Genomic DNA, 27,696 nt, shown 5'->3' on the forward strand with positions numbered 1-27,696 from the left:
TTCCCAAATGTTTCTTAAGATGTTAAGTGTTACAGCTGATGATGATGATGATAGAAGATTCCATGTTGAAATAAGTTGGGAAATATCAAACTTATTTGGTTTGAAAGAAGTTATGTTTACTGCAATTCTTCTTAGAGTCTTTAATATGTTAATGTACATTATAAATTTCCAAAAGAAGAAATACAATATACAGCTTTCCTGAGTTGTTAACTGTTCAGCCCTTCTCTGGGAAGACATCTTGCATAAGTAATATTCCTTAGGGAAATGCTGTTCTAAAGCATGCAGTGGAAGCAAGAAGTGCTGAGCTAAGTACTCAAGATTTCCTGACTGGTGCTCTAAAACCATTTTCCCTTCCTTCATGTAGGGGGAAGAATTTTGGGACTCTTCTGTTAAGATTAACCGAAAAGCCTTTCAACCTTAAGGTTCCACGGAATTGAGTTGCTATGTTCCAGCAAGGGGGTAGGAAAGGAGTGTGAAGAATGTGAAGAGTCTAGAAAAGCAGACGGGCACGGAGCCCTCAGGATTCAGCAGAGGCCTGAGGGTCAGTAGTGGAGACCCTGGTCCCAGTTGGAGGACACACGAGCACAGGAAAAATAAGCAAGGTCAGCTGCACAGAGTGGAAGCCAACAGACAAAGCACCACTGTATCTTAGGCCAGTGAAGTTCTGGGCGATAGTCAGATTATGAGATGGAGAGATCAGAAAAGAACAGATACTGTACAGAAAGACAGGCACACAGCCAGATCTTAGCAGCAAAGGAGATAAGCTGCTCCAAGTCAGAGGCTCCCCTGGACAGAGTAAATCCCTGCTGGGAAATGGCCTCATGCTCTGCAGAGGAAAACAACTGGGAGAGCTGGTTGGAACAGAATTTAAGGAACAGTGACAGGAAAATGATCCTGGTCAACTAGACAACTGCCCGACCTATGGATTTTAGGGATTCTAGATGAAGAAAAAGAATCAAGGCAGAAGGAGCTCAGCAGCAGCTCTAAGCATCGTCGTATGAGAATGGTCAGAGCTGGGGCTTTAACAGAAGGAAGCCAGGAATGAAAGACAGGGGAAAGGGGGAGAGTCTCACTCTCACCACCTCCCCTATCTTCCTCATTTGGTTCTGGGTTGGCAGGGTCTGAGTCCAACTGAGAGACCAAAAAGAAAGAACTAGGAAGAATTCCATAAATCTTTACAGTAGTTACTTTAAAGTCAAGTTCCAGGCATTGTAGATGTCCACATGGGAAAACTGCCCTTTAAGAATCATGTGACAGGCCAAGAGAGATCCCATCTAGACAAAGCAGTGAAGGAAAAAGCAGTGGACTGTAAGACAGAAAATCCTTATTCTACTTCTGTCTACAGCACAACTAGTCATACGATCAGATAACCCTTTTTTAAAAATCTGTCCAGTGAAGATACTAATACACATCTTGCCTCCCTCACTGAGTTAGAAGTCCTAAGGAGATGCGAACTCACACTATACAATGAAAACATAAAGCACTATTATAGCTTCCAAGGACTATTTCTTTTATTTTTGGAGAATCTTCCATTATATGTTTAATTGTGTTTCAGTTTGTTTTTTAAAAGAAGAGGAATCTGGTATCAGGCTTCATCTGCAATGCTTTTCACCACATTCTGAAAGCAATTTCCAGAAATAAAGAAAAAGCAGAAGACAAATTCAGCCTAGCTGGGTGCCTCAGAAACAACAGTAGAGGATACTATACTATGTTTTCTAGGAATTGATTTTAAAAGTTTTCTGCTTCCTGGGGTGTGTTACCAATATACAGAGCCTGTGGTAAATTTGATACTGGTTTCATCAATTCACAGAATCAGTATGTTTGAATGAAAAAGAAAAAGAAGACAAGAGACATTTAAATGCAAGCACAGTCAAGAATGTTCAGTTAAATCCTAATTACTCTGGAATGTATTACTTCTCACACATAAATAAGAAGCAGTAAATCACTCAGTTATTAAGAGATCTACCCTGATTCACTCCTTTGACAGCAACAATACTTTAAAATAATGGATGCTGATCTGTAGTCTCTTTTCCAGGCTAACATTCCTTTCAGCACATTTTGTGAAAACGATTAAGCTTTATTAGATGCTAAAGAATCAATTGCAACTTAAATCACTTTTATCCTGACCAACAAGGTCATGGTGGAGAGTCCAGATATCACTGCATAAAGCACAAAGGAAAATAAAAGGGAAATGGGTTGCAAGCTCACGGGTTCATCAACCGTAAACGTGCATATAGCAAATGCCATATAACTAGGAACGACATTTTAGGATTGAAGTTTGGAATCATGACACAGTACGGAGCCTTCTTCCACAGATACTAGGAAACTTGCATGAATATAAAATGTGCATAGCCTTTGGAGGACAACCTGAATGTAGCTGGTACATTCTAAGACTAAACCTGAGTAAAGTATGCAGGATTCACTGTTGATAGGATTATTTGGCTTTATGGCTCAGCCTTCTTAGGAACCTGCCTTTTCCAGGGGGAAAAAGAAGAAATTTAGATGAAGAAGGAATAGATACTTAACTACCATCAAGCGAGAATATCTTTTCCCTAGGAATTAAACCCTTTTTAGAGAGAAGATTCTGATCAGGAATCAGGAATGGCTATTGGGTCTTCTTCCCTCCAAAATTTTAATTTTGGTAAGATGTCAAACCAAAAAAACCTTTTATACGTGCAATAGACACCATATTTACCTCTCACCCAGCTTCACCAGGCCAACATTTCCCCACATTAGCTTTATCTCTGTGTGTATAGTTTGTAGCATTGTTAAATCATTTGCAAATAAATTGCAGGCTTCATGGCCTTTCACTCCTAAATATTTCAGCATGTATCTCCCAAGAACAAGGACATACACAGACATAACCATAACACCACTGTCACTCTCAAGAAATCTCACACTGGCATATAACATCTAATATATCATCCATATTAAAATATCTCTGATATCTTTTACGGCCGACACTGTTTTTCATTTTTCCAGTCCAGGATCTCATACTGGACTTCATTATGATATTTCTTTAGTTTCCCTTAATCTTGAACAGACTATCTTCTTTTAGATTTCATGACATTGACATTTTCGAAGAAGCCAAATCAATGGTTGTTTTTAGAATGTCCTACAATTTGGATTTGATTGTTTTCTCACTATTAGATTCAGTTAGGTTAAGACTAATGTTTTGGGCAGAAAACTACATAGGTGATGTTGTATCCTTCTCGACATATCACATCAGGAGGCAGATAATGTCCATCTGTCCCATTACTGGTGATGCTGTTTGATCACTTGGCTTAGGCGGTGTGTGCTAGATCTCTCTACTATAAAGGTACTTTTTGCCTTTGTAATTGTTAAGTAACTTGCGATAATTTGAGACTGTGTGGGTATTTGTTTCTCAACGACCTTTTATCCAACATGTGTAGCATCCATTGATGACCGCTGTTTGAATTAATGATTTCACTAGTGATTGCCAAATGGTAATTCTCTAACTCTGTCGTATCTTATACATTTACAATTTGGCAATTCTTCTGTAACATAACTATAGATTCACAGATTCATCATTTTTATTTAATGTATTATAATCCACTAGCATTATTCTTTTTGATGTTCAAACTATCCCAAAATTGGCCAATAGGGTACCATCAGGCTGGGTCCTATTTTGTGTTGTCTTCATTAGTTTTTGAGTAGTTCTTTGCCTTATTCTTGCCCTGCCTCTGAAAGACATCTTTTCACAGAATCCTCGTAAGTTTTATTAGGGAATGGTATTTAGAGACCAAAATCTGGATGCCAGATATGCTCACTGTTGTTGGGTGTCACTGCCTTTAGGCCCCTTCAGTGGGCAAAGCGAGCAAATATCTTTCTAGAATAATTCATGAGTTTATCTACAAATCGGTAAGAAAATGTTAGACAACCCAATAGAAAAATGGGAAGTTCTGTTCCTCTCTAGGATGTAGGAAGCAACAAAGAACATTGTTCCCACCCTAAAAATGAGAAAAAGCCTGATAATCTACAGAATCATAATTATTCTTAAGCCCATCAGAGAGCTGACAATGCAAGACAACCAAGTAACCTGAATTCCAAAGAGAAGGCCCTCCAAAAGACAGATGGGTCACGAGAAAGGTTTCGCCTTTGGCAGAGCATGAGATAGAGAGGTGGCCACCACACAAACAGGTGAGACGAAATCGGGTGCTGTCCTAAGTGCGTTATATTTATTAGCTCTTTTAATACTCAAAACAACCATATAAAACAGAAAAATTACTTGTGGGCCAAAGGTAATCAACAGAGGAACTAAAAATCATGATACAACTATACTGAGAGGTGATACAGAGGACTTCTGATAAGAGGCCAAGAGATAAGGTCTAAAACTGATAAACCAAAAAGTAGTATTATATACTTAAACTGAATTATACACCTAAAAATGGTTCTGATGGTAAATTTCATGTTTTGTGGGTTTTTTTTTTTTTTAACCACAATTTTAAAAAGTAGCATCACGAGCATACTAATTAGTGATAACTAGAATAAACAGGTAAAATTATCTTTTCTGGGGGGTTATACTTCAGATAGGAAAGGGTAAGAAGAGGGACAGTTGTTTTCCTTATAATCTTACTTGAACTACTACATTTTTTTTTAAAGTATGTATTACTTTGTTAATTTTTTCAAACTCTGATGAAAAGATCTTACCTTGATCTGCAAGACATCAAGTGGAACTGTCTCTCCTTTCACAATGGCAAGTGTAGCATCTGTAATATGTCTAAAAGATAACAAGAAGGAAATGATCATGTTGTGAAAAATAAGCAACACCTCCCCCAACACACACACACACACACACAACCACACTCCTACCCAGAGTACTAATAGCTGGGTCAAGAAAAAGACAAATTCCTTCAAAATACTCCAGGAAAGCAGAACAAAGGTGTATAAAAGAATTACTGATACAAATCTAGTGGAAGGCTCTGATACAGACTCAAAGAGAAGGCTTTGGCAAAGAGAAGTTTATATAAGGCACCAATCATTTATTTACTTCACGTTTATTGAATCTCTACATTGTGTCTGACTTTTATCACTGGAAAATATGATAAATAAATAATAATAAAACATCTTTCATTCACTGTAAGAGAATGAAAGTCAAGCACTTCAAAACCATATTCCTTTATACTCTAATAATCTGAAGGATAGCTAAAGGACAGGATTTGCTGGAGTTATCTTAGCAAAATATAATAAATCCCCAAAATATACACATTAATTCCAATGCTTGGATTACATTCTGGGTTCCCTAGGAAGCAAGTTGAAACTTAAGAAACAGTCTACTTTACTTTCTCATATTTCTCTATCAACATATCTTTATCCCATTTTCCCTCCAATACAGTTGCTATCTGGGAAGTAGGTAGCAGTTTAGAAAATGAGATTCAATTTAGGAGAAAGCAAGACACATGATCACCAGTTTAGATTAATTTGATATGAATACATTAATTTCAAAGGAAGTTATTAGAAAGAATCCTAAAGCTTTGTGCTTGCTCTGAGTAGTACCTAGCGCATTAAGAGGTTTAAGAAGTGCTTTTGAGAGGCTGACCTTTAAAAAATGTTCCAACTGAAAAATGCCTTTTCCTATTAATTTTTTTTCAAAATTCCTTGGCAGAAGATGGTTAAAATGCAACCTTAAATTTATCATTCTCCAGCAATAATTGAAAGTTCTAAATAAAGCAGCACTGTAGCACAAAACAGCTATTTTTTAGGATTATTTATCTGCAACATTCCAAATTCAAAATTCCTTTTTCTTCTGTAGTAATTATGGTACAACAAATCTTGACAGCAATGCAAAAAGCAAAGCCTTGTTCTTTTAAGTAGCCTCAGGCGTCTGCCATGTTAAGAGGTCTACAAAATTATGAACCCAGGGCAGACTGACTTAATTATCTAAGAGCCCTGGGGCATGCTTATAAATTAAGTTTTATAAATCTTTAAATTATAAATAGAAGCAGCAACAACATTAGTTTAACTACAGGGAAAATCAGCTCCTAAAAAACTGAAGGCTATCTAAGACCTTGAGGGCAGTCACACTGCACAGACACTGGCTTTTGGATAGGTGAGGCGTTCTCTAAGGGACATGTCCTACCTCGGCATCACTGGCGTATCTGGTAATGCTGGCAAGCAGTTCTAATAATCTATACTGACAGGCGGAAAGAGTAGCTATCTAAAGTAACCAAGACCCAAACCAGATAGGATTTGTCTCAGATAAGAAAAAATGTTTAATTCATTGTTTGTCATATTTATAGCCCCTCAGAAATTCTAAACTGGGAAAAAAATATGGCAAACTGAAATGCCACATTAGGCTGCAGGATGATTGGTAAAGAGCTGAACACTCCCCATCAGACTAAGGCTTGAAGCATGAGAGACGTTTTAATAAAGGCCTGATATATGTCTACGCTTATGCCTGGTGTTTGATATATGGAGCAAGGTTTTTAAAAAAAAAAAAAAAAAAAAAAAAGTTAAAAGATAAAAGATGACTCCTAAAACGACAACAGCAAAAATAAATCCACAAAACCAGCCTATTCAAAATCCCAAAGCAGAACTGGACAGCCACATGCAAAAGAATGAAACTAGACCACTAGCTTACACCATACACAAAGATTAGCTCAAAATGGATTAAAGAATTGAATGTAATAAGACCTGAAACCATAAAACTTCTAGAAGAAAACATAGAGGGTAAGCTTCTTGACATAAGACTTGGCAATGATTTTTGAATCTAACACCAAAAGCAATGAAAGTAAAAATAAGTAAGTGGGGCTACATGATACTAAAAACCTTCTGTGCAGCAAAGAAAACCATCAACAAAATGAAAAGGCAACCTACTGAATGGGAGAAAATATCTGCAAATCATATATCTGGTAAGTGGTTAATATACAAAATATATAAAGATCTCATACAACTCAACAGAAAAATCCACTTGAAAAATGGGTAGATAACTGGAATCAACATTTTTCCAGAGAAGACATACATACAGATGTCCAACAGGTACATGAAAAGATGCCCAGCATCATTAACCATCAGGGAAATGCAAATCAAAACACAATGAGACATCACCTCACACTTGTTAGAATGGCTATTATCAAAAAGATAAGAAAGGCTTCCCTGGTGGCGCAGTGGTTGAGAATCTGCCTGCCAATGCAGGGGACACAGGTTCATGCCCTGGTCTGGGAAGATTCCACGTGCCGCGGAGCAGCTGGGCCCGTGAGCCACAATTACTGAGCCTGCGCGTCTGGAGCCTGTGCTCCGCAACAAGAGAGGCTGTGATAGTGAGAGGCCCGCGCACCACGATGAAGAGCGGCCCCCGCTTGCCGCAACTGGAGAAAGCCCTCGCACAGAAACGAAGACCCAACACAGCCATAAATAAATAAATAAATACTTAAAAAAAAAAAAGATAAGAAATAACAAGTATTGTAGAGGATGTGGAGAAAAGGGAACCCTCCTGCACTGTTGCTGGGAATGTAAATTGGTGCAGCCAGTATGGAAAACAGTATGGAGGTTCCTCAAAGAATTAAAAATGGAACTACCATATGATCCAGCAATTCCACTTCTGGGTATTTATCCGAAGAAAGCGAAAACACTAACTCAAAAGGTATATTCACCCGTGTTTGTTGTTCAGCATTATTTACAATAGCTAAGATATGGAAACAAGCTAAGCGTCCTTTGACAGATGAATGAATAAAGAAGATGTGATATATATGTGAGATACATATATATAAACATTTGTGTGCACACACACACATACACTGGAATACTATTCAGCAATAAAAAAGAATGAAATTTTGCCATCTGCAACAACACTGATGGACTTGGAGGGTATTATACTAAGTGAAGTAAGTCAGACAGAGAAAGACAAATACTGTATGATATCTTATATGTTGGTGGCATCTTTAAAAAAAAAAAAACAACAAGGGACTTCCCTTGTGGCGCAGTGGTTAAGAATCCACCTGCCAATGCAGGGGACACGGGTTCGAGCCCTGGTCCGAGAAGACCCCATATGCCACGGAGCGACTAAGCCCGTGCGCCACAACTACTAAGCCTGCGCTCTAGAGCCTGCAAGCCACAACTACTGAAGCCGGTGCACCACAACTACTGAAGCCTGCGCTCTAGAGCTCACGAGCCACAACTACTGAAGCCCGCACGCCACAACTACTGAAGCCTGCGTGCTAGAGCCCGTGCTCCACAACAAAAAGAAGCCACTGTAACGAGAAGCCCATGCACTGCGAGGAAGAGTAGCTCCCGCTCGCAGCAACTAGAGAAAGCCTGCGTGCAGCAATGAAGACCCAATGCAGCCAAAAAATAAATAAAATTAAATTAAAATTTAAAAAAACAAGTTCATAGATACAGAGAACAAATTGATGGTTGTCAGAGGTGGGGTGTGGGAGGTTGGTAAAAAGGGTGAAGGGAGTCAAGTTATAAAATAAGTCAGTCATGGGGATGGAACGTATAGCATGGCAACTAACAATAATACTGCATTACATGTTTGAAAGTTTTTAAGAGAGTATATCTTAAAAGTTCTCAACACAAGGAAAAACAATTCTGTAACTATTGAATGGTGACAGATGTTAACTATAATTATAGTGGTGGCATACAAATATCAAATCATCGTGTTATACACCTGAAACTAATATAATGCTTTATGTCAACTACACCTCAATCTAAAATAAAAATCCTAAAGCAGAAAAAAAATCCAAAACAGAAAATCACCTAAGTATTATTATTGTTATTGATTCTAGAAGGTTATAACAAGAAATGTCTTGAGAAGATTTCAATTCATTCATTCAACAAATTTTTTATTGACCTCCCCCAATGTAACACAAAGCTTACATTAAACATCAGGCAACTGACAATGAGAACCTGCCTGAAAATGATTTGTCCAAGATTATATTTTTAATCACTGTCAAAGCCACCACTCAAATTCAAGATTCCCATCTTCTTGAAAGACTAAATCTTTGTTTACATAATGCTTTCGAAAAAAAAGAGCAATAATAACAACTTGCCTGACTCCTGAGGACACTCTTAGACTCACAACAATTTAATTTAATGTCAGGGCTGCACTACTTTCTCTGTCTACTTTATCCACACTGCCTTCTACTTTTGGCATTCCCTAAAGGATGTAACTATATTTGGTTGTTTTAGCTACTTATGTTATCAAGGTAATGGAGCCAAGGCTGCTGCTGGCCCAGTCTCCACAGGGAACTTGCTATTTGTCATCATGCATACTTAAAGCAAACAAATGATCACTGCAAATATGTCTTCACCAGAGAATCTTACAACACAAAAGCACACAAACAGTATGCTTGGATCAGTGAAGCTATCTTCTTAAGTGGCAGAAGGACATCAGTATTCATCTCCATACCTGACCTCAGGACTTAACATTAGACCACCAGGGTCCCACAACCCAACAGAGAAACTTCCCAATCAACCCAACGCTTGAACTCTGATCTCTTCCTTTTAATGATTTGAAGTTTCAGGCTATCAAAACTCAAAAAGAAAATTATATCACACGTGTGAATTTTCCATTCCCAGGCTCGCTCACCCACAAATGCTACCATCCCACATTGACAACCTACTGGACTTTGTTTCCACTTTCGGCAAAGAGTGTCTGACTCAAACTACTGGTCTGGCCCAGTGGGATAAATCCAATGGGAATCTTACTGAAGGTAGCCTGGCGGGGAAGAAAACAAGAGCAAAGTTTTATTGTTACGGTCAGAAAATGAGGTTGAATAGAGAGGCACAGGTGTGTCCACTATGACAAAGTAACTGACCCTGGGCCTGCCTCCCAGCCTTCCTTCCCACACCCCTAGACCAGCAACCAGGTAATACTGAGGAAGCAGGTTCTAGAACAAGGCAGTTCATGAAAACAACATACCTTCAAATTTGGAAGGAATATTTGGGTGCTCACTAATGGCAACTGGTTGAAAGAAATTTAGTTAAGAAAATGCGGGTCTTAGATATTAGATAAGAGCACGATTGTGACAGACTGTATTATATTGCCACACTATTTGACAAAGTTGCAGATAGAATTCAACTAAAAATGTCTAACATTTGTACAGTGACTGAGGACAGGTGAAAGTGCCTTATAAACTACCTCAAGTATAAACAAGGCTAAGAGAATAAGCAAGGTCAAGTAGCAGAAGAATGGCATAGTAGAGGACTTAATTAAAGGCCACAAATAAACAGATACCGTAAGGTTCCTAAAGATTATTTTGAGCTCAGTCTACTATTACCAAAGGGACTGGGAAGGATCTTCTTTCTTGTTGTTACTTATAAAATATTTTATCACACTTTTCTACAATAATTTAAAGTAATCTCACGAATACCCATGTACCCAAGACCCAGATTTAACAAATATTACATTTTGCCATATTTGCTTCAGAGTTTTAAGAAATAAAGTGATGCAGATACAATTCAAGTCCCTTCTCATCCTACTCCCCTTTCCCTTCCCAGAGGAAGCCTTTATCGTGAGGTTGGTGTGATTCCTTTCCATCCACATTGTTATCCTTTTACTACATAGTTTACGCATCTATTAAGAGTATCTTTGTTTTCTGAATTTTAAAACTTTGTAGAAATGCATAACATACTTAGGCAATCTGCCTTTTTTTATTGAATATTTTTTAGATTTACCACGTAGATATTTATAAACCTAGTTCATTCATTTTAACTGTTGTATGGCTTCCAATATATGAATATACCACAATTTATTAATGAAGGAATCCTTTGAAGAAAAGATTCTATAGAGAAATTTTATATTTTAAACAACTCTTGGTAAAAGCCATTGGATACCCTGGATTCCCAAAGCAGAAAAGTCCACCATGAGTTAATAAAAGTGTTCTATGACATAGGCAGAAGTACTTTATTTTCTAAAATCCGAGGAAGCACAACTTGTGCCCATCTTAAAATATAAAAAGGGGAGAAAGGGTAAAAGAAAGAAATAAAGAGAGATAAAAAGAACAGGAAAGTAAAAGTCAAAATGCAATTATTCTTATTTTAAAGCTCACCTCATCTGCTCTTCGAAGAACTCCAGTTATAACCTATAAATGTTTTAAAAAAATTATTATGAACAACTTGTATTTCCTTTATCATAAAAGAATTGGATTCAGTTTTCATGGACCACAAACTTGTTCCTGTTTTCTTCCTAGAAACTATGTCAAAAGATGTATTGGCTCTTAAAACGCAAACTATTCTCCAATAAGATCAGAGCTAGATTAGACTTTATTCTCCACCTAGGATCAATAGTACTATAAAGGCTAAGATAAAATAATTATAAAACTTCTACATTATATTAGTAAAATTACGTTTTAAGTTCTATAAGATGGGTATAAATGTGATGTACACATCAATTATACTAAAGATCCTAGTTTCCTACTATGAAGTACACATATCGGGAAAAAAAACAGCACTTTGCTACACTCAGAGAGAAGCCTGCTCTCAATAAATGTTTCTTACTGATGAATATGAAGACAAGGGAGATTTTATTCCCTCTATAAAAAGACATTTTTAATTTGAATTTTTACTTATTTTTTATTTTTAAACTATAATACCCATGTCTTGTAAAAACTGTGAAAAATACCTGAAGAAAAAATACTTTCTCATAAACCCACCAGGCATCATTAGTCAGTTGTTTATATTTTGCTATATTTCCCTCCGATTCTTTTATTTAACCAGGGCATATTTTGATGACTAGATTATACCAGATACACAATTTGGTTTCTTTCTTAAAAACATTTTGTAAAGTCAAGGCAAAGGCCAATCTTCTCCCGCATCTCCTGCCTCACTGAGTTTCGGGATTAAATGGGGCTGTCATGAGGTCCACTTCATTACTTTGTTGGCATGCTATCCGTATTCTTCACACTTCATTAAAAAGCCATAAACACAATTACAAGATCATTAGCACAGCCTTTTTAAAAGAAGCTTACTAAGGCTCACATGATTGCTAAGTCAAACACAGGACAGTGCCCTGTCTGCTGTTAGCTACTGGTCCCTGAACACCAATGAAACCACAAAAATAGAGGCAAAAGACAATGAGAAACGAGGTACGGATGTGACTTATGGTACACAGGATGGGGTGACTGAGTGGGAGGGGTACCTGCACCTCTTCTTCTGAAAAGAAGAGCATTTCCAGGGCAATATACTTACTGTCCTTATTGGACCAAAGCAGGCATTAAGGAAATGGAATTGAAGAACAAAAGCAACGCATACATCGGAACATGTAGACCTCTGCCTCTAAATGTACCATTAGGAGATAACATTACATGGGATGGAAATGATGTGAGAATGGACAGATGCATTTTTTTAAAAGGCAATTGTTATTTAAGTTTATTTTATAAGAAACCTTCCCATAATTGAAACAGTGATTCCCTAACAAACAGGGCTACTTCATAAGAGTCTTCAAAATATAAAAAGCGTTTCACACCCAGCACCATTTTGTACCCTGTTTTATTCCATTTTATCCAACTTAAATTTGATAAAAGAAAAACCCTTCTATGTGCTGGGTATAGAATTTATATGAAGCAATGAAATAAAACTGCATGAGAAAAATGTAATGCTATACTTGTTTCAGAGAGAAACAATCCTAAAAAGAATGGATTACAAAGAAATAATTTCCTTAAATTATAACCACTTTATGCCACTGCTCCAAGACCTAATTTCTATTTTCCTCCCTTTCAAAATGGTTTCAAACAGAAAAGCGGCCACACCTCCTGCAAAGTCCCATCTCCTCCAGCAACAACGATCACATCTGTGTTTTCCAGCAGTTCCAGGAGCTTCTTGGCTTGGCCCTCATAATCTGTCTGCAATACAAAGGAAGTCTTTGGTAAATTTATCATCCTAGAGCCACAAGCCCAAAGGTCTAAAAATATGGGATATTTTCTTTAAAGTTTTACACTGAATCTTTTCTTAAATTCTACATAACTGATATACATGAAAAACTAAACAGCTATCAAAGCAACTATGTATGGTTTTTATAGTTTTATATTTTTAGAGCTGGAAGGGACCTCAGAAACCATCTAGTCGGCTCCTTACTTTAAAAATAAAACTCAAACCTAGTGATTTGTCTCGGTTATATAGTCAGCTAGTCAGAGGAATCATTTCTAGTCCAGTGCAGGTTCTATTACATCATTTACCCAGTGACTTTCATGTGCAAGCAGAAAGTCAAGTGTATATGCAAATAAGGAGAAACAGATGTAATAAAAAGAGCACAGATTTGAGAGCCCAGGTGACCCAGATTAAATCCCGACTCTGCTACTTTTTAGCTGAGTGGCCTTAAACTCTCAGGATCTTAATTTCCTTATCAATGAAATCATGTGTACTGGAGGAAGGGAAAAGTGCTTCCTCCTAATACTGTTGGAAAGCAGTATGAAAAGCGACTAGCAAGGTAATTGTTCTTAACTGGCACTGTACTACATAAACGGTTACTGTGGTTTTGCTATGATTGTACATAAAGAAATATAGGTAGGACTCAAAGCAGTCACAAAAAGGTGACTAAATGGTATGTAAGCCTCACCATTTGTATTGAGAATACCTCATTTCAGATACATATGTAGACTTAAATGAATGATCTAAGCCACCACCTCTAAAACCAAACACTGAATTTTAACAAATGTAATGTAACTAATACTGAAATAAGGAAACACTCTCTCCTGTTGACACTTTACTAGACACACGAATAGGCAAAAATTAAAGATTTGGATGTCAGATGGGCTAAAGCACCTAGGCCACTAAGTCACAGTCAACACACGAAAAACGAAGTCCCTACACTAACACCATCTAATCTTATGATGAGTGGTTCTACTTTTATCCTGAAAAATGAAATGACTGGCTTTGCAGTTATACATTTGTAAATATTTCTTTTTTTTTTCACAGTTATCAGTTTATTAGAAAGGATTCAGATGAACAGACAAATGAAGAGGTACATGGGGCAAGGTGTGTGGGGAGGGGTGTGGGGTCTCCAGGCCCTCTCTGGGCGCACCGCCTCTCCCCAGATCTCCACAGGTTTACCAGCCCAGAAGCTTTCCAAACCCTGTCCTTTTGGGTTTTTGTGTCGGTTTCATTACATACCCATGGTTGATTAAATCATTGCCCTCTGGTGATTGAGCTCAATCAATCCAAATATTTCACTTTTTAAAAAAAGAACATAGGGACTTCCCTGGTGGCACAGTGGTTAGGAATCTGCCTGCCAATGCAGGGGACACGGGTTCGAGCCCCGGTCCAGGAAGATCCCACAGGCCGCGGAGCAACTAAGCCCACATGCCTAGAGTCCATGCTCCGCAGCAAAAGAAGCCCGCACACCACAACGAAGAGTAGCCCCCGCTCGCCTCAACTAGAGAAAGCCCGCGCACAGCAATGAAGACCCAACGCAGCCAAAAATGAATATTAAAAAAAAGAGAGAGAGAATATATGTTGATCCTGATTAAAAGGATGCTTTGTGAACACCCCGAAATAGGTGATCACTGGGAATCTGCACGGGTTCACCAAGAACGAGGCATTTCAGAGTATCCTCATCTTTGACAGATTACTAGATCAGAAGATCAGGAAATCCAGATAGACATTCTATTGGGTCTTCAGCAAGGCACCTGGCAAGTTATTTGATAATATCCTTGGGGACAAGGTGGAGATAGGTGGGAACAATACGCTAGAATACAATTGGGTGAATTGATTACCAATTGAATGTCTACATTCAAAGTAAGATGCTCAGTGGAGGGACATCAAATTGTAGGTAGATTCCTGGTGACATTTATTTAGGGCTCTCCATTCAGCCTCTTCCTACACACTTTATCAACAACAGAGAGGAAAGGTAATTGACTGAATGCGTAAATGATACAAACCTGACAATCTTGCCCCTCCTGACTTCTTCAACCTCATCCTCTCTCCTGTCTCCCCTTGCTCATTCTCCTCCAACTACATCTGCCTTCTCACTCTTCCTCAAGCCCCAAGTACACTCCTCCGTAGAGCCTCTGAATGTGCAGTACGCTCGGCCTGGATGCTTTCCCCAACCTACCAGCATGACTCACTCATTTCCCCCACGTCTCTTCCACAGGTCATCTTACCAGACTGGCCTTCCTTGGCCTCCGGAACTAAACTAACACCGCCATTACTCTTGTTCTCCTTACCCTGCTTGATTTTTCTTGTTGGCTCTCATCACCATCTGACAAATCATATGTTTATTTGTATATGTTTCTTATCTGCATCCCTCCTTTTCACACTTTGAATGGAAGCTCTTTGAGGACAGAGAGGGAAAACTTGTTTTGTTCAGACTGTATCCTCAACATGTAGAACAGAGATTACTTTGTAGTAGGTACTCAAATATTTGCAAGAAAAATTGATAAATATGAATAAGTACACGAATGAAAGAACCAAAATTCAAAAAGATATTGAAAGATTTAACAGACCATAATTTAAAAGATTACATTAATAGGGATGACACATTTGAGGCTCTGATCTTAAGAGGAAAATTCCAAATGCAACAAAGAGAAAGGATAAAGAGAGGCCTAATGATGCAGAAAACTTGAACCTTATACCTTTCACAAAAATTAACTCAAAATGGATCATAGACCTAAATGTCAAATAAAAAACTATAAAGCTTCTAGAAAATAACACAGTAGAGGATCTAGGTGATCCTGGGTTTGGTGATGAGTTTTTAGATAAATCACCAAAAGCAAGATCCACAAAAGAAAAAAATTGATAAGTTGGACTTCTTTACAATTAAAAACTTCTGCTCTGTGAAAATACTGTTAAGAGAATGAAAACACAGCTTTAAAAGACAGTATAAGAGAAAATATTTTCGAAACACATATCTGATAAAGAACTTGTATTCAAAGAACTCTAAAACTCAACAATAAGAGAACAAACAAGAAACAACTCAATTAAAATAGCAAAGATTTGAACAGACACCTCACTGAAGAAGATATACAGATGGAAAATAAACAAATGAAAAAATGTTCAATGTTATATGTCATTAGGGAACTGCAAATTTAAACAATGAGAAACTACTATATACCTATCAGAACAGCTAAAACCCCAAACACTGAGAACACCAAATACTGATGAGGATGTGGAGCAACAGAAAATCTCCTTCATTGCTAGTGGGAATGCAAAATAGTACAGCCACTTGTGGAAAGCAGTCTGCCAGTTTCTTACAAAGCTAAGCATACCATGTAATACAGCCACTGCACTCCTAGGTATTTACCCAAATGAGCTGAAAAATTATGTCCACACAAAAACGTGCACACAAATGTTTATGGCAGCTTTATTCATAACTGCAAAACTGGAAGCAATCAAGATGTCCTTCAATAGGTAAATGGATAAACAAACTGTTGTACATCTACATGATGGAATATTATTCAGTGAGAAAAGGAAATAAATAAGCTATCAAGTCATGAAAAGACACGCCACTGAGGAGCCCAGGTGAGACCAACACAAGAACAGCTCTGAACACGGATTGTTGACCAATAGAATTGTAAGCAGAAAAACTGTTGTCAAGGCAGTTTGTTATGTAGCAATAGATAACTGGTATAGAAATAAATCTAAATACATTAACAATTACAATAAATGTTAACGGATTATATGGTCCAGTCAAAAGGCACACAGACAAAAAGCATTGGATCTTTAAAATACCCTGTTTTCATGCCTTTACCAATGATGCATTAAAATATAAGGATACAAAATGGCTTAAGTAAAGATAAGTAAAAATTATACCAGGTAAAAACTAATCAAAGCAAGCTAGTATGTTTACTAACAATACTAAATAAAATAGACCACAGTAAAAGACAGCATTAGTGCTAAAGAGAGTAACTCTATGACACTGTTAACATGCAAGAAAAATGAAATAATTTGAAATGTGAATGCATCTACTGACATAGTCTCAAAATATAAAAAAGCAAAAGTGGATAAAACTACATAGAGAAACAGACAAATCTATCTAGTGGGATATTTCTAACACCTCTTTCTGAATAATCTATAGTTAAAACAGAAGAAAAAAATCAGTAAGGATATGTAAGATTTGAGCCACACAACTAAAAGACTTGACTTAATGGACATATATAGAACATGGTACCCAATAACTGATATATATTCTTTTTAGGCCTACATAAAACATTTATGAAAACAAACCACATGCTAGGCCATAAAACAAATCTCAATAAACTTAAAATACTGGAATTATATAGACTACATTCTCTGACCATAACACAATTAAATCAGAAACCATTAACAAAAAGATGTGGGAAAACTTTAGATTTGAAATTTTTAAAACATGCTAAATAACTCATAGGTCAAACAAAAATCATGATGAAAATTAGGAAACATTTAGAAATGAATGATAATGAAAATATTATATATGAAAACTCCTAGGATGCAGCTGAAGCAGTAAAGTTTATAGCTTTCTAAGAAAACACCAGGAGAGAAGGGTGAAAATTAATGAAATAAACATCCAAGTTAAAATGTCAAAAAGAACAGCAGAAAAAAAGCCAAAGAAAGTAGAATGAAGAAAACAATAAAGACAGACCAAAAATTAATGAAAAAAACATAAATGAAAGGATCAACAAGCCAAAAAATGGTTCTTGGCAAGGATTAATTAAATTGATGCACCTCTCACATGACAGGCAGGCAAAAAAAAAAAAAAAGCACAAATAAACAATAAAACAATATTGAGCAAGAAAATGATGTATTTCAGATGTTACAGAAATTTAAAAGTTAAAAAGAAGATATTATGAACAACTTGATGCCTATTAATTTGAAAACTTAGATGAAATTCACAAATTCCTTTAAAAAATTTACCTTACTAAAATTAATTCAAGAAGAAATAGAGGGCTTCCCTGGTGGCACAGTGGTTAAGAATCCGCCTGCCAATGCAGGAGACACAGGTTCGAGCCCTGGCCCGGGAAGATCCCACATGCCGTGGAGCAATTAAGCCCATGTGCCACAACTACTGAGCCTGCACTCTAGAGCCCACGAGCCACAACTACTGAGCCCGCGTGCCACAACTACTGAAGCCCGTGTGCCTAGAGCCCGTGCTCCACAACAAGAGAAGCCACTGCAATGAGAAGCCCGCGCACTGCAAGGAAGAGTAGCCCCCACTCGCCGCAACTAGAGAAAGCCCGCATGCAGCAACGAAGACCCAACACAGCCAAAAATAAATAAATAAATAAATAAATTTAAAAAAAAAAAAAAAAAGAAGAAATAGAACTTCCTGATGTACTTCTACAGCCATTAAAGAAATTTAATATACAAAAAAATTTCCCTTCAAAGAAAGCTCCAGGCCCAGATGGTTCTCCTTGTGAGTTCAACCAAACACTCCAGGAACAAACAATATCAGTCTTAAATAACCATTCTCAGATCTCTCATACGTAGAGTCTGCAAAATGCATTACAGGTCCTGAAATAAATGACAGTTTTCTTCCCCACTCTCCCATCCCCGGAGGCAGACAACTAGAAGACCACACCTCGGACAAGCTGGAGAAGAGAGTTCAACATCAACATTGCATGGTCAATTGGACTAAATGACCGTTCAATCTCTATGATTTAATGAAAGTGTGTAATATTAAAAATTGGTATACCATAGATTTACAAACATGGTAACAGTGATTTTCACCAAATACACACACCTATGTACATACCACACACATAGCACTTAAAGTCAAGAAAGTGGAGTCTTGAGGCATCTTCTAGACTAGCACAATTCCCTCTCATTTATTTTTGTCCCCATTTCTTCTTACCCAAATCTCGAAAATTATAAAGCTTTACCACTTAAAATTCCTCACCTGAAATAATTCCTCACCAGAAAGAAAATGTTTACCTGTCTGTGGAACTACCAAGAAATTAAATTAATTACTCAAACTTGAAGTTTCTTTTTAATAGTCAGAAAAAGAATTCTTACAGCTGTAACAACTTTCATCTTCCAAGAGACAATAGTTCCACATCCTATCTGTCAGATGAAAGGAGCCAAGTTCATGGCTCCATTTAATCCTGTTCTGAAAGTGAAAAGCTGACCGTGGTTGGAAAAAACAATATTATCTTATTAATTATCAGAAGAAGAACACAACATTGACTTCTCTGTTCTTATCTTCTTAAGTGATAAGCGATTTCTGCTAAGAAGGCAAGAGAAGAGGATATGTTATAAGGAGGGGTAGCTTGGATAAAATCAACGCTCTAGAGCAGTTCTCACCTTAACGATAGTCACATCCATGCCAGATAAGTGTAAAATCGGGGCAGCATTTTTTTGAAATAGAGTCCTGGCTTTGCTGTAGACAAAGGAAAAAAACACAAATATTTTAACACGAGTTCTCAAGAGGAAATATAAAAAGCCCAACCATCTTCTCTGGAAGAGAACAAGAAATAGCGTAGAGAACACGTTTCCTCTATTTGTTCAAGGACAGGAAGGCTAGTGAAGAGTAATGAGTTTCTCGGGATATAAACATGGCCTCTTTCACTCTGGGGCCTCCAGGATTTTGCCCCTTGTGTCTATACAATAGCTCTTACCCATGTGGGATGCTTACAGTGCACAATCCAGTTCCTCTAGAGGAAGTGTGTACACTAGATATGGCTCCACTCAGGCGACAATGTCTGATTCACTCAACAAGCATTTACTGAGCCTCTACTGTGTGCTAGACACATCTAGGAACTGGGCAAACAACAGGACAAGGCAGACAAAAATACGTGTCACTGAGGTATAATGTAATAAGCCCTCATGGAACTTATTTATATTCCAGTGGTTGACTGAGAATGTACTAGAAATCAAGGGATACAGAAGCTGCAAAAAGTCCCCAATTGCAGAGTCTCAAAGTTGAATAAATGTTAAAACATACCAATCAGCTGACTTGTCTTTTACCCAAATATTTTCAACTATCACATCACAAAACAAAAACAAAAACTAGTACTTTCAAAACAATCAACACCAAACATCTAACTTTTACATCCACATTTACTGAGTCCTCTTTCAAAAAGATTATTTTTTTTATCAGTGATGCATGCTTCAACTCTCTTAAGAGTATTTTATACTAGAAACAGACACAAAAGTAGTGAATGAGGAACATGTAGAGTGATGCACAGACCAACTTCAACATTCTTTAAACTAAAAGAAATAGCTATCAAATGGAACACAGAACATAAAACATTTCTGATTATGAATTAAAATAGAAACTGAGAAGCTTGAGCAAATTTTCACAAGAACCAAAAGAATACCTTGAACCAAGGGCCTACGTGAGCACGTAATAAGCAAATTAAACAAACATATCCTCCCTCTTCTACAGCTCTGAATGCTCATTAGAATGAACATGAAAGGCTAAATGGAAATTTCTCCTTTCCAGATCACCATTTCTGGGGCTTAACCCAACAATAAAAGGCTGAGCTAGTGATACTGTAAACATTTCTCCTTGCAGGGTTGCTTTCATTACTAGGTTGATAAGAAAGGGTCAGGTGGAAGTGGATTAGATCTATCTCTGAGAAGCAAAACGCTGGATAAGTCTCAATCCGCTGTATTAATCACTTACAACACATCTGTAAGCTCCTCTGAGTTAGTTTAAGGAATAAGATTTGGGCTTCCCTGGTGGTGCAGTGGTTAAGAATCCGCCTGCCAATGTCGGGGACACGGGTTCGAGCCCTGGTCTGGGAAGATCCCACATGCCGTGGAGCAACTAAGCCTGTGCGCCACGACTACTGAGCCTGCGCTCTAGAGCCCATGAGCTACAACTACTGAAGCCCGCATGCCTAGAACCTGTGCTCCACAACAAGAGAAGCCACCGCAATGAGAAGCCCGTGCACCGCAATGAAGAGTAGCCCCCGCTCGCCACACCTAGAGAAATCCCGCACGCAGCAACGAAGACCCAACTCAGCCATAAATAATAAATTAATTAATTAATTTAAAAAAAAATACGATTTGCAGAAGTAAAATGAGGTATCACCTCACACCAGTCAGAATGGCCATCCTCAAAAAGTCTACAAAGAATAAATGTTGGTGCAGCCACTATGGAGAACAGTATGGAGGTTCCTTAAAAAACTAAAAATAGAACTACCATATGATCCAGCAATCCCACTCCTGGGCACGTATCCAGAAAAGATGAAAACTCTAATTTGAAAAGATACATGCACCCCAATGTTCACAGCAGCACTATTTACAATAGCCAAGACATGGAAGCAACCTAAGTGTCCATCAACAGATGAATGGATAAAGATGTGTATGTGTGTGTGTAGAATATATTATATACATTATATATAAAGGAATATTACTCAGCCATAAAAAAGAATGAAATATTGTCATTTGCAGCAACATGGATGGACTTAGAGATTATCATACTAAGTGAAGACAGAAAGAGAAAGACAAATATTATATGATATTACTTACATGTGGAATCTAAAAAATAATACAAATGAATTTATTTAAAAAATAGAAACAGACTCACAGACATAGAAAACAAAGTTATGGCTACCAAAGGGGGAAGGGATAAATTAGGAGTATGGGATTAACAGATACACACTACTATATATAAAATAAACAATAAGAATTTACTGTATAGCATAGGGAACTATATTCAATAACTTATAATAACCTACCATGGAAAAGGATCTGAAAAAAATATATGTATGTATATATAACTGAATCATTTTGCTGTATACCTGAAACTAACACAAGACTGTAAATCAACTATACTTCAATTAAAAAAAGAAAGAAAGAAAAAAGATTTGAACATTTGGGCCTTTATTCACATCTTTAGGTAATGCCACAGGTACAGAAAATCTCTAAAGTGGAAGTGAAGGCATTATTTTTCCTTCTAATATTCCATATAAAAGATTGAAAAACAAGTGTTACCAGTAATAAATGTATTATTTATTATATAATTAAGGGTGAGATAGCACCAGAGTTAAATAAAGCTTTCTATACCTATAGCAATTTGCAGGTTCACACGCACACACAAAATAATTACTCGCTAATGTATTATTTATTAATGCAAAACACAGTTATTTCCTAAAGCTGTAATGTAGTTTTAAACTAGTACTACATAAGGAAATAGCTACATGATAAATTATAAATTATATGTCAGGTCAGAGCCAAGACGACAAAAATAGTACAGTTAAATAGTGAAAGCTTTAAAAAAAGATGCTGGAGAGTTTCAAAGTGGCTGCTTCCTAGAAGCAGGCAGGGATTCACCTTGTTAAAGGGGACCATGACTTTAGAAAAGAAACACTTTCCTTACCCTAGCCTGCAGATGAAGGTATTACACTTTTCAACAAGAACCTACCTTTAAAAATGCAAATACACTTACGTGTAAAAGTGTAAACGGAACCTAAAACTTATCTAAAAAAAAAAGTTTATTCATTTTTTAAAAAGGCAAATATCTCGGGCTTCGCTGGTGGCGCAGTGGTTGAGAATCTGCCTGCCAATGCAGGGGACACGGGTTCGAGCCCTGGTCTGGGAAGATCCCACATGCCGCGGAGCAGCTGGGCCTGTGAGCCACAATTACTGAGCCTGCGCGTCTGGAGCCTGTGCTCCGCAACAAGAGAGGCCGCGATAGTGAGAGGCCCGCGCACCGCGATGAAGAGGGGCCCCCACTTGCCGCAACTAGAGAAAGCCCTCACACAGAAACGAAGACCCAACACAGCCATAAAGAAAGAAAGAAAGAAAGAAAGAAAGAAAGAAAGAAAGAATCCTGGCAAAAAAGGTGATGATTTACAAAAAAAAAAAAAGCAAATATCTCAAGTAGGAACTCAAAATGACTGATTATAGCTTAAACAAACTGCCATATATTTCAAGAGAATTAGCAAGTTACTAACTTCCTAGATCTCTAAAGTAATAGGACCTGGAACAGTTACAACAACGGAGGCAAAAGGAGAGATCCAAGGGTGGGAGAGCCAAGTAGTGAACCTTTTGACCCAGCCTACAGGTCAGGAATACCAAGAACAGCAGCTTATATTTCTTTTATCAAGTGCTAACTATGAAATGGAAAGAATGCTAAATACCTTATAGGCATTACCTCCTTTAATCCTAAAGAATTACATGGTAATTTTTATAAGGCATGCGCTATTACTTTTCACACTTTACAGATGAGTAAATTGAGGGTTTAAGGAGTTAAGCAACACCGGCAGTATCACAGAGCAGAAGAGGATACAAAGTATACACCCAGTTCCCTGCTAGCTTATCCCACAGGCCACCAGTGACTACTTAGTTATCTTGCGTATTTGGATTGTGTTGTGTTAGAACCTTTGTTGATATTTTTGTTCAGTGTTGGTTATGAACAAGAGGCCTTATGACTGGTATGTTTAGGGGGGCGGGAAGTGGCTCCAACAAAGGTGGGCAAATATGATTCAATTAGGTAGAGTAATGGAGCCGATTTAGACAATCTGTAGGTAAATATCTTAAACTGAATTAAAAAGAAATAAGGAGTGACCAGCCCTCACATCTGTGAAGCCACACACACTACCTCCCAAGAAATGACTAGAGAAACTTATTTCAGAGCCCCTGCGTTTCTCTCCAATGTTAACCTTACCACTTAGAAGCTACTCCCAACTATGCTTTTTGTTGTTGTTCTTATTATCTTAATGTCGTTTGACTTCGAACTTAGAGAATCCAATCTAATACATACTTATTAATTTTTCCTCAGGACAAAAAGAATTGTTCTGGCCGTTAGATAGAATAAAAGGTATCACTTTTTTCTCTCTCTCAACCCTTTCATTCTTACTATTTTTAAAAAATAACTTTAAATTTTAATGATTTCTTCTAAAAGCCACCAGAAGTCTTTTTATTTACCTTTCCAACTGAATGAGAGTTGTACCTAACTAGCAATGTAAAAAAAAATTTTTTTATTTTGCTTTCGGTACTTTAAAAAATTAATAGACTATTTTTTAGAGCAGTTGTTAGGTTCACAGTAAAAATGAGTGGACAATACAGAGAGTTCTCACATACCCCCTGCTCCCCTACACACATGCATGCACACGCACACACACACACACACACACACACACAAAACCTCCCTCACTTTCAATATCCTGCACCAGTGTGGTACATTTGTTACAATAAATGAACATGGACACATGACTGTCAACCAAGGTCCCAACTATTCTTCACACCTTAATTCTCACAGTTGCCTCACATGACCCCTCGAGGACAACCAGACCAGTTTACAGACTTTCCTGTGACACAGCAAAGGACATTAGTTGGCACTCCTGTCTCTAGGCTCCCGCCCCATGGGCCATTTCGTCAGTCGGGAAGACTGAGTGTTCTCCCTTGACTGACCTCCAAGACCTAACTCTACATTCACCACTTTGGGAAAGAATGTTTCTGACCTCACAAGGCCACAGTGCTTTTGGCCATCTCTGAACATCTTGTAACAGAGATGGACTCATAATTTACATCACAGCAGCAGAAGTTGTTCCCAAGGGGGCTACCACCAAGCAGATAAGACTGATTTGAGAGTGTTAATTCTGGAATAATTATTAAACTTCAATTAGACCAGTTAGCTAGGCCTCAGTTAGCTTTACTAACAAGTTTATATCTGATTAACCGTGATTTCTACATTACAATTGAATCTTATTGCTACAAGGGTACTGAACCTAGTAGCTCCAATTCCATACAATCCAACCAGCTGCCTAGTATTCTGTGCCTCTTTTCCCCTTAGAAAAACCAAATCTACAACAAATCACAAACTGAACTACCCTTTGCAAGCGGCAGGGTTGAGAAAGACGGTTGCCTTCTTCACTTGTGCATTGGGAGGAATAAGTTGATTGCCAAACACCTAAAAAGGAACAAAGAAAAGTTTTCAGTAAATGTCCTTCTATTCAGTTAGTGAGCACATATATTCTTTCATTCCAAAAGAATTTACTTCTGGAAGATAACGGTGTCTACCCTGGGGAAACAAATGTTCTTTCCGGATTTCATGTTGACAACCCCACCATAAACAACAACAATAAAAGTGCACCTTTATTTAATGAAAATAAGCTGAATTTTATATTGTAATAAAACGCCCTGCTTCATTCACCTACTAAAGGTAAGTAACTTTTCTTTTCTCTGTAAGATATGACTAGGTTTATTACAACCAGTAAATCCATAGTCTGTCACAAGGGAAGTTTAATTTGTCTTTAGTTTTCAGAATATAACCTTTTTCTCTTTTAACTTATTACTAAAGCTTATTCATGAAGAATCTTCATGTTACCAGTTAATCTTCATATCTTTATACACATAAAAAATAAATCTAATACTCTATTTGCCTCCTTTCTTTGCAACCTTGATAAGTACCATCAACTGGTACAGGAAAAGAAATGTAATTAATATTTACTAAGCACCTAGTATTTGCCACTTCCACACATATTAATTCTTAGTTCTTAGAAACCAAGGAGGTATTAAATATTCCCATGTTTATAGATGAGAAAGCCAAGATTCAGAAAGATTAAGTCAGTCAAAGTATTAATAAATTACAAGCCTAGAATTTATATCAAACTCCAAACTTCTACTCTATCAGCTCTAAAGAGCTAATAAGTGATAAGGCAGAGTTAAGACACCCAGAGGACTAGATGTGAGGAGTGAAAATGGGAACTAACGGGAGGAGGAGGTGGTCCTCCTATAAAAGGAATGAGAATAGGAAAACCCCACAGAGGGCAAAATTGCGAGTCTTAGATGGTGGGAAGTAGGTCTGGACCAAGAAGATAGAATTAAGTACAGAAGCACAAAGTAAAGATAGGAGAAAAATGAAAGTTATACCAAGATTTTGATTAAGTAACTGACCCCAACTCTACCACCTCCCTGACAGCCCACTGGAGATCCTTTGTCACCATTGTCTATTTCTTGCTTTAAAAAAAATAAACTTCTATTTCTGAATACCTCAGAAAGACATACTATTTCTTTGTAAAAAGTTTTCTGTGTACGTTATAATTACTACTCTGTTTTCACTCTTACTGAGTTAGATCTTAACATTTTGCTGCCAAATCTCTAAATATTGTAATTTGCTCTCTTTCTATCCATACTATTTCTGGAATTTAGCCAGAAATGATTTAATTAACCTGCCAGATTCCAGATCTACAGTTCTAGATTATTCCTCCTGGTCCTGGGTTTTTAGCCTCTAGAAGTCTTATCTACCTGCAACTCATGTCTCAGGTTTACATGAGACTACAATGAGGTGAGTTTATGTGAGATTAAAAAAAAAAAATCATATTCTTTCAAGAATTTAGACTGAAAAGGGAAGGACACAGACAGGAAAAGTAACTAGAGGGAGGAGACTATAAGGATGAATTCGCTTCCTTTTTCCAGATGGAAGGAGCTAAATGGGTGTTGGGAAGTGGAGAATTAGAACAGTGGGAAAAGTAAGAGGAGATGGAGTTCAGAGCAGAGGTGGAGGTATTTACTTTGCACAAGAAAGGGAGTACCCCATGACCACTCTTCCTTCAAGGGGGAAAGGCCTCCCGTCCCAAGAGGATTTTCCAACTGCTAATGGAAAATTAGCTTGGGGTAAAGATCACCTCAAATTTAATATTAAAGTTTATTTGAATTGATTTCCAAAACAACTTAGAGCCATAAGAGATAAAACAACAAAGCAATCAAATTCTTAAAACACGGATTTAGAACAGTTAGGGAATCACTAAAGAGAGGAATTTATTAATAGCATCTATTGTCATTGTCATCCACGGAAACATTTCAAAAACAAACATGAGGTCTGCCACCCACCTCTCCTACTAAATGCCTCATGCCTTTTGTCATTTTTTAGTTTCATGTTTCTTTTTTGGTATTTCTGACATCGTATGCCTGAATGACATAACAAAAAGGCAACTCAGTCATGCAAATTAATCTGCAATGTATAACGTACACATTTGGAGGGGAGGGAAGAACAAAAATGTGGCCTTAAACTTGAAAGGATTAACAATTCAGCTATAACTAGATAGATGAATATTTAAGTGCAATATCATGGGACAGGGTCTGAATCAGTTGTGCTAATGAGACAGGCTTTAAAAATATAAATCAACAGTTTTAAGAAGATTTGACTTTGAGAGGTAACACCTGTTCTGAACTGATATCCTTGGGGGTTATTCGGATTAGGGATGACTCAGGCTGTAGCCAGATCTTCAAGGACACCTGCAGACATGAACAAATTCCCAGAGCCCAACCAGTCCAGTTCTGTGTTCTTTGGACTAATCCAGAAATAAACAAGTCTAAAGGGGTGGGCGTTAGAACTGCTCTTCACCAGATTGTTTAACTTCCTCCAGTTCTATTCAGAGTTGGCTGGCAGCCTGATTCATCCCCTGATAGTGGGGAAAAAATAGCCAAGCTGCACTGATGCAAGGCGCTGTGCCAGTCCCCCTGGAACAGCCTGAGATTTCTGCACAGTGGAGACAAGGCGGGTTTTAATTGTTTCATATTAAATGGCATTACCTGAGCTTCTTGACAGGCTGCTCTCCTTAGTAGGTTATCACTATCAAAGTAAACAAAACAGAATGAACGTTAGCTTTAATAAGTAGGTTCAGATCCAAGCACATCATCATCATTTTTTAAAATATGTATAACTCTTCCCTATAAAATACCCAAGTCAAAGTTTCTTAAGACCTGTAACAAATCATGGGCACATTTGAAAAATACTTTCTCTGAATGAAACCTGGTGTTAGGTTTCCATACTATGGTAGGCATGATAATCCCTCCTCCCTTTAAGATGTCCACATCTGGGAATTCCCTGGCAGTCCAGTGGTTAGGACTCAGCACTTACACTGCCGTGGG

General features: G+C 37.5%; 1 protein-coding gene across 4 annotated transcripts in view; it reads right to left on the reverse strand.

Moving 5' to 3' along the window:
* AGK (acylglycerol kinase) overlaps positions 1 to 27,696 on the reverse strand; it is an 86,641-nt gene that overhangs the window by 26,855 nt on the left and 32,090 nt on the right. For all 4 annotated transcript variants that reach the window (XM_036863735.1, XM_036863736.1, XM_036863737.1 and 1 more), the window contains exons 3-9: positions 27,358 to 27,397; positions 24,654 to 24,733; positions 19,174 to 19,249; positions 12,711 to 12,803; positions 11,013 to 11,045; positions 9,585 to 9,679; positions 4,672 to 4,741 (exon numbers count right to left, since the gene is read on the reverse strand). In XM_036863735.1, the coding sequence (XP_036719630.1) occupies positions 4,672 to 4,741; positions 9,585 to 9,679; positions 11,013 to 11,045; positions 12,711 to 12,803; positions 19,174 to 19,249; positions 24,654 to 24,733; positions 27,358 to 27,397 (487 nt within the window). The remainder of the gene's footprint in view (positions 1 to 4,671; positions 4,742 to 9,584; positions 9,680 to 11,012; positions 11,046 to 12,710; positions 12,804 to 19,173; positions 19,250 to 24,653; positions 24,734 to 27,357; positions 27,398 to 27,696) is intronic.

Source organism: Balaenoptera musculus, chromosome 9, assembly GCF_009873245.2.
Source record: "Balaenoptera musculus isolate JJ_BM4_2016_0621 chromosome 9, mBalMus1.pri.v3, whole genome shotgun sequence".
Taxonomy (NCBI): Eukaryota; Metazoa; Chordata; class Mammalia; order Artiodactyla; family Balaenopteridae; genus Balaenoptera; species Balaenoptera musculus.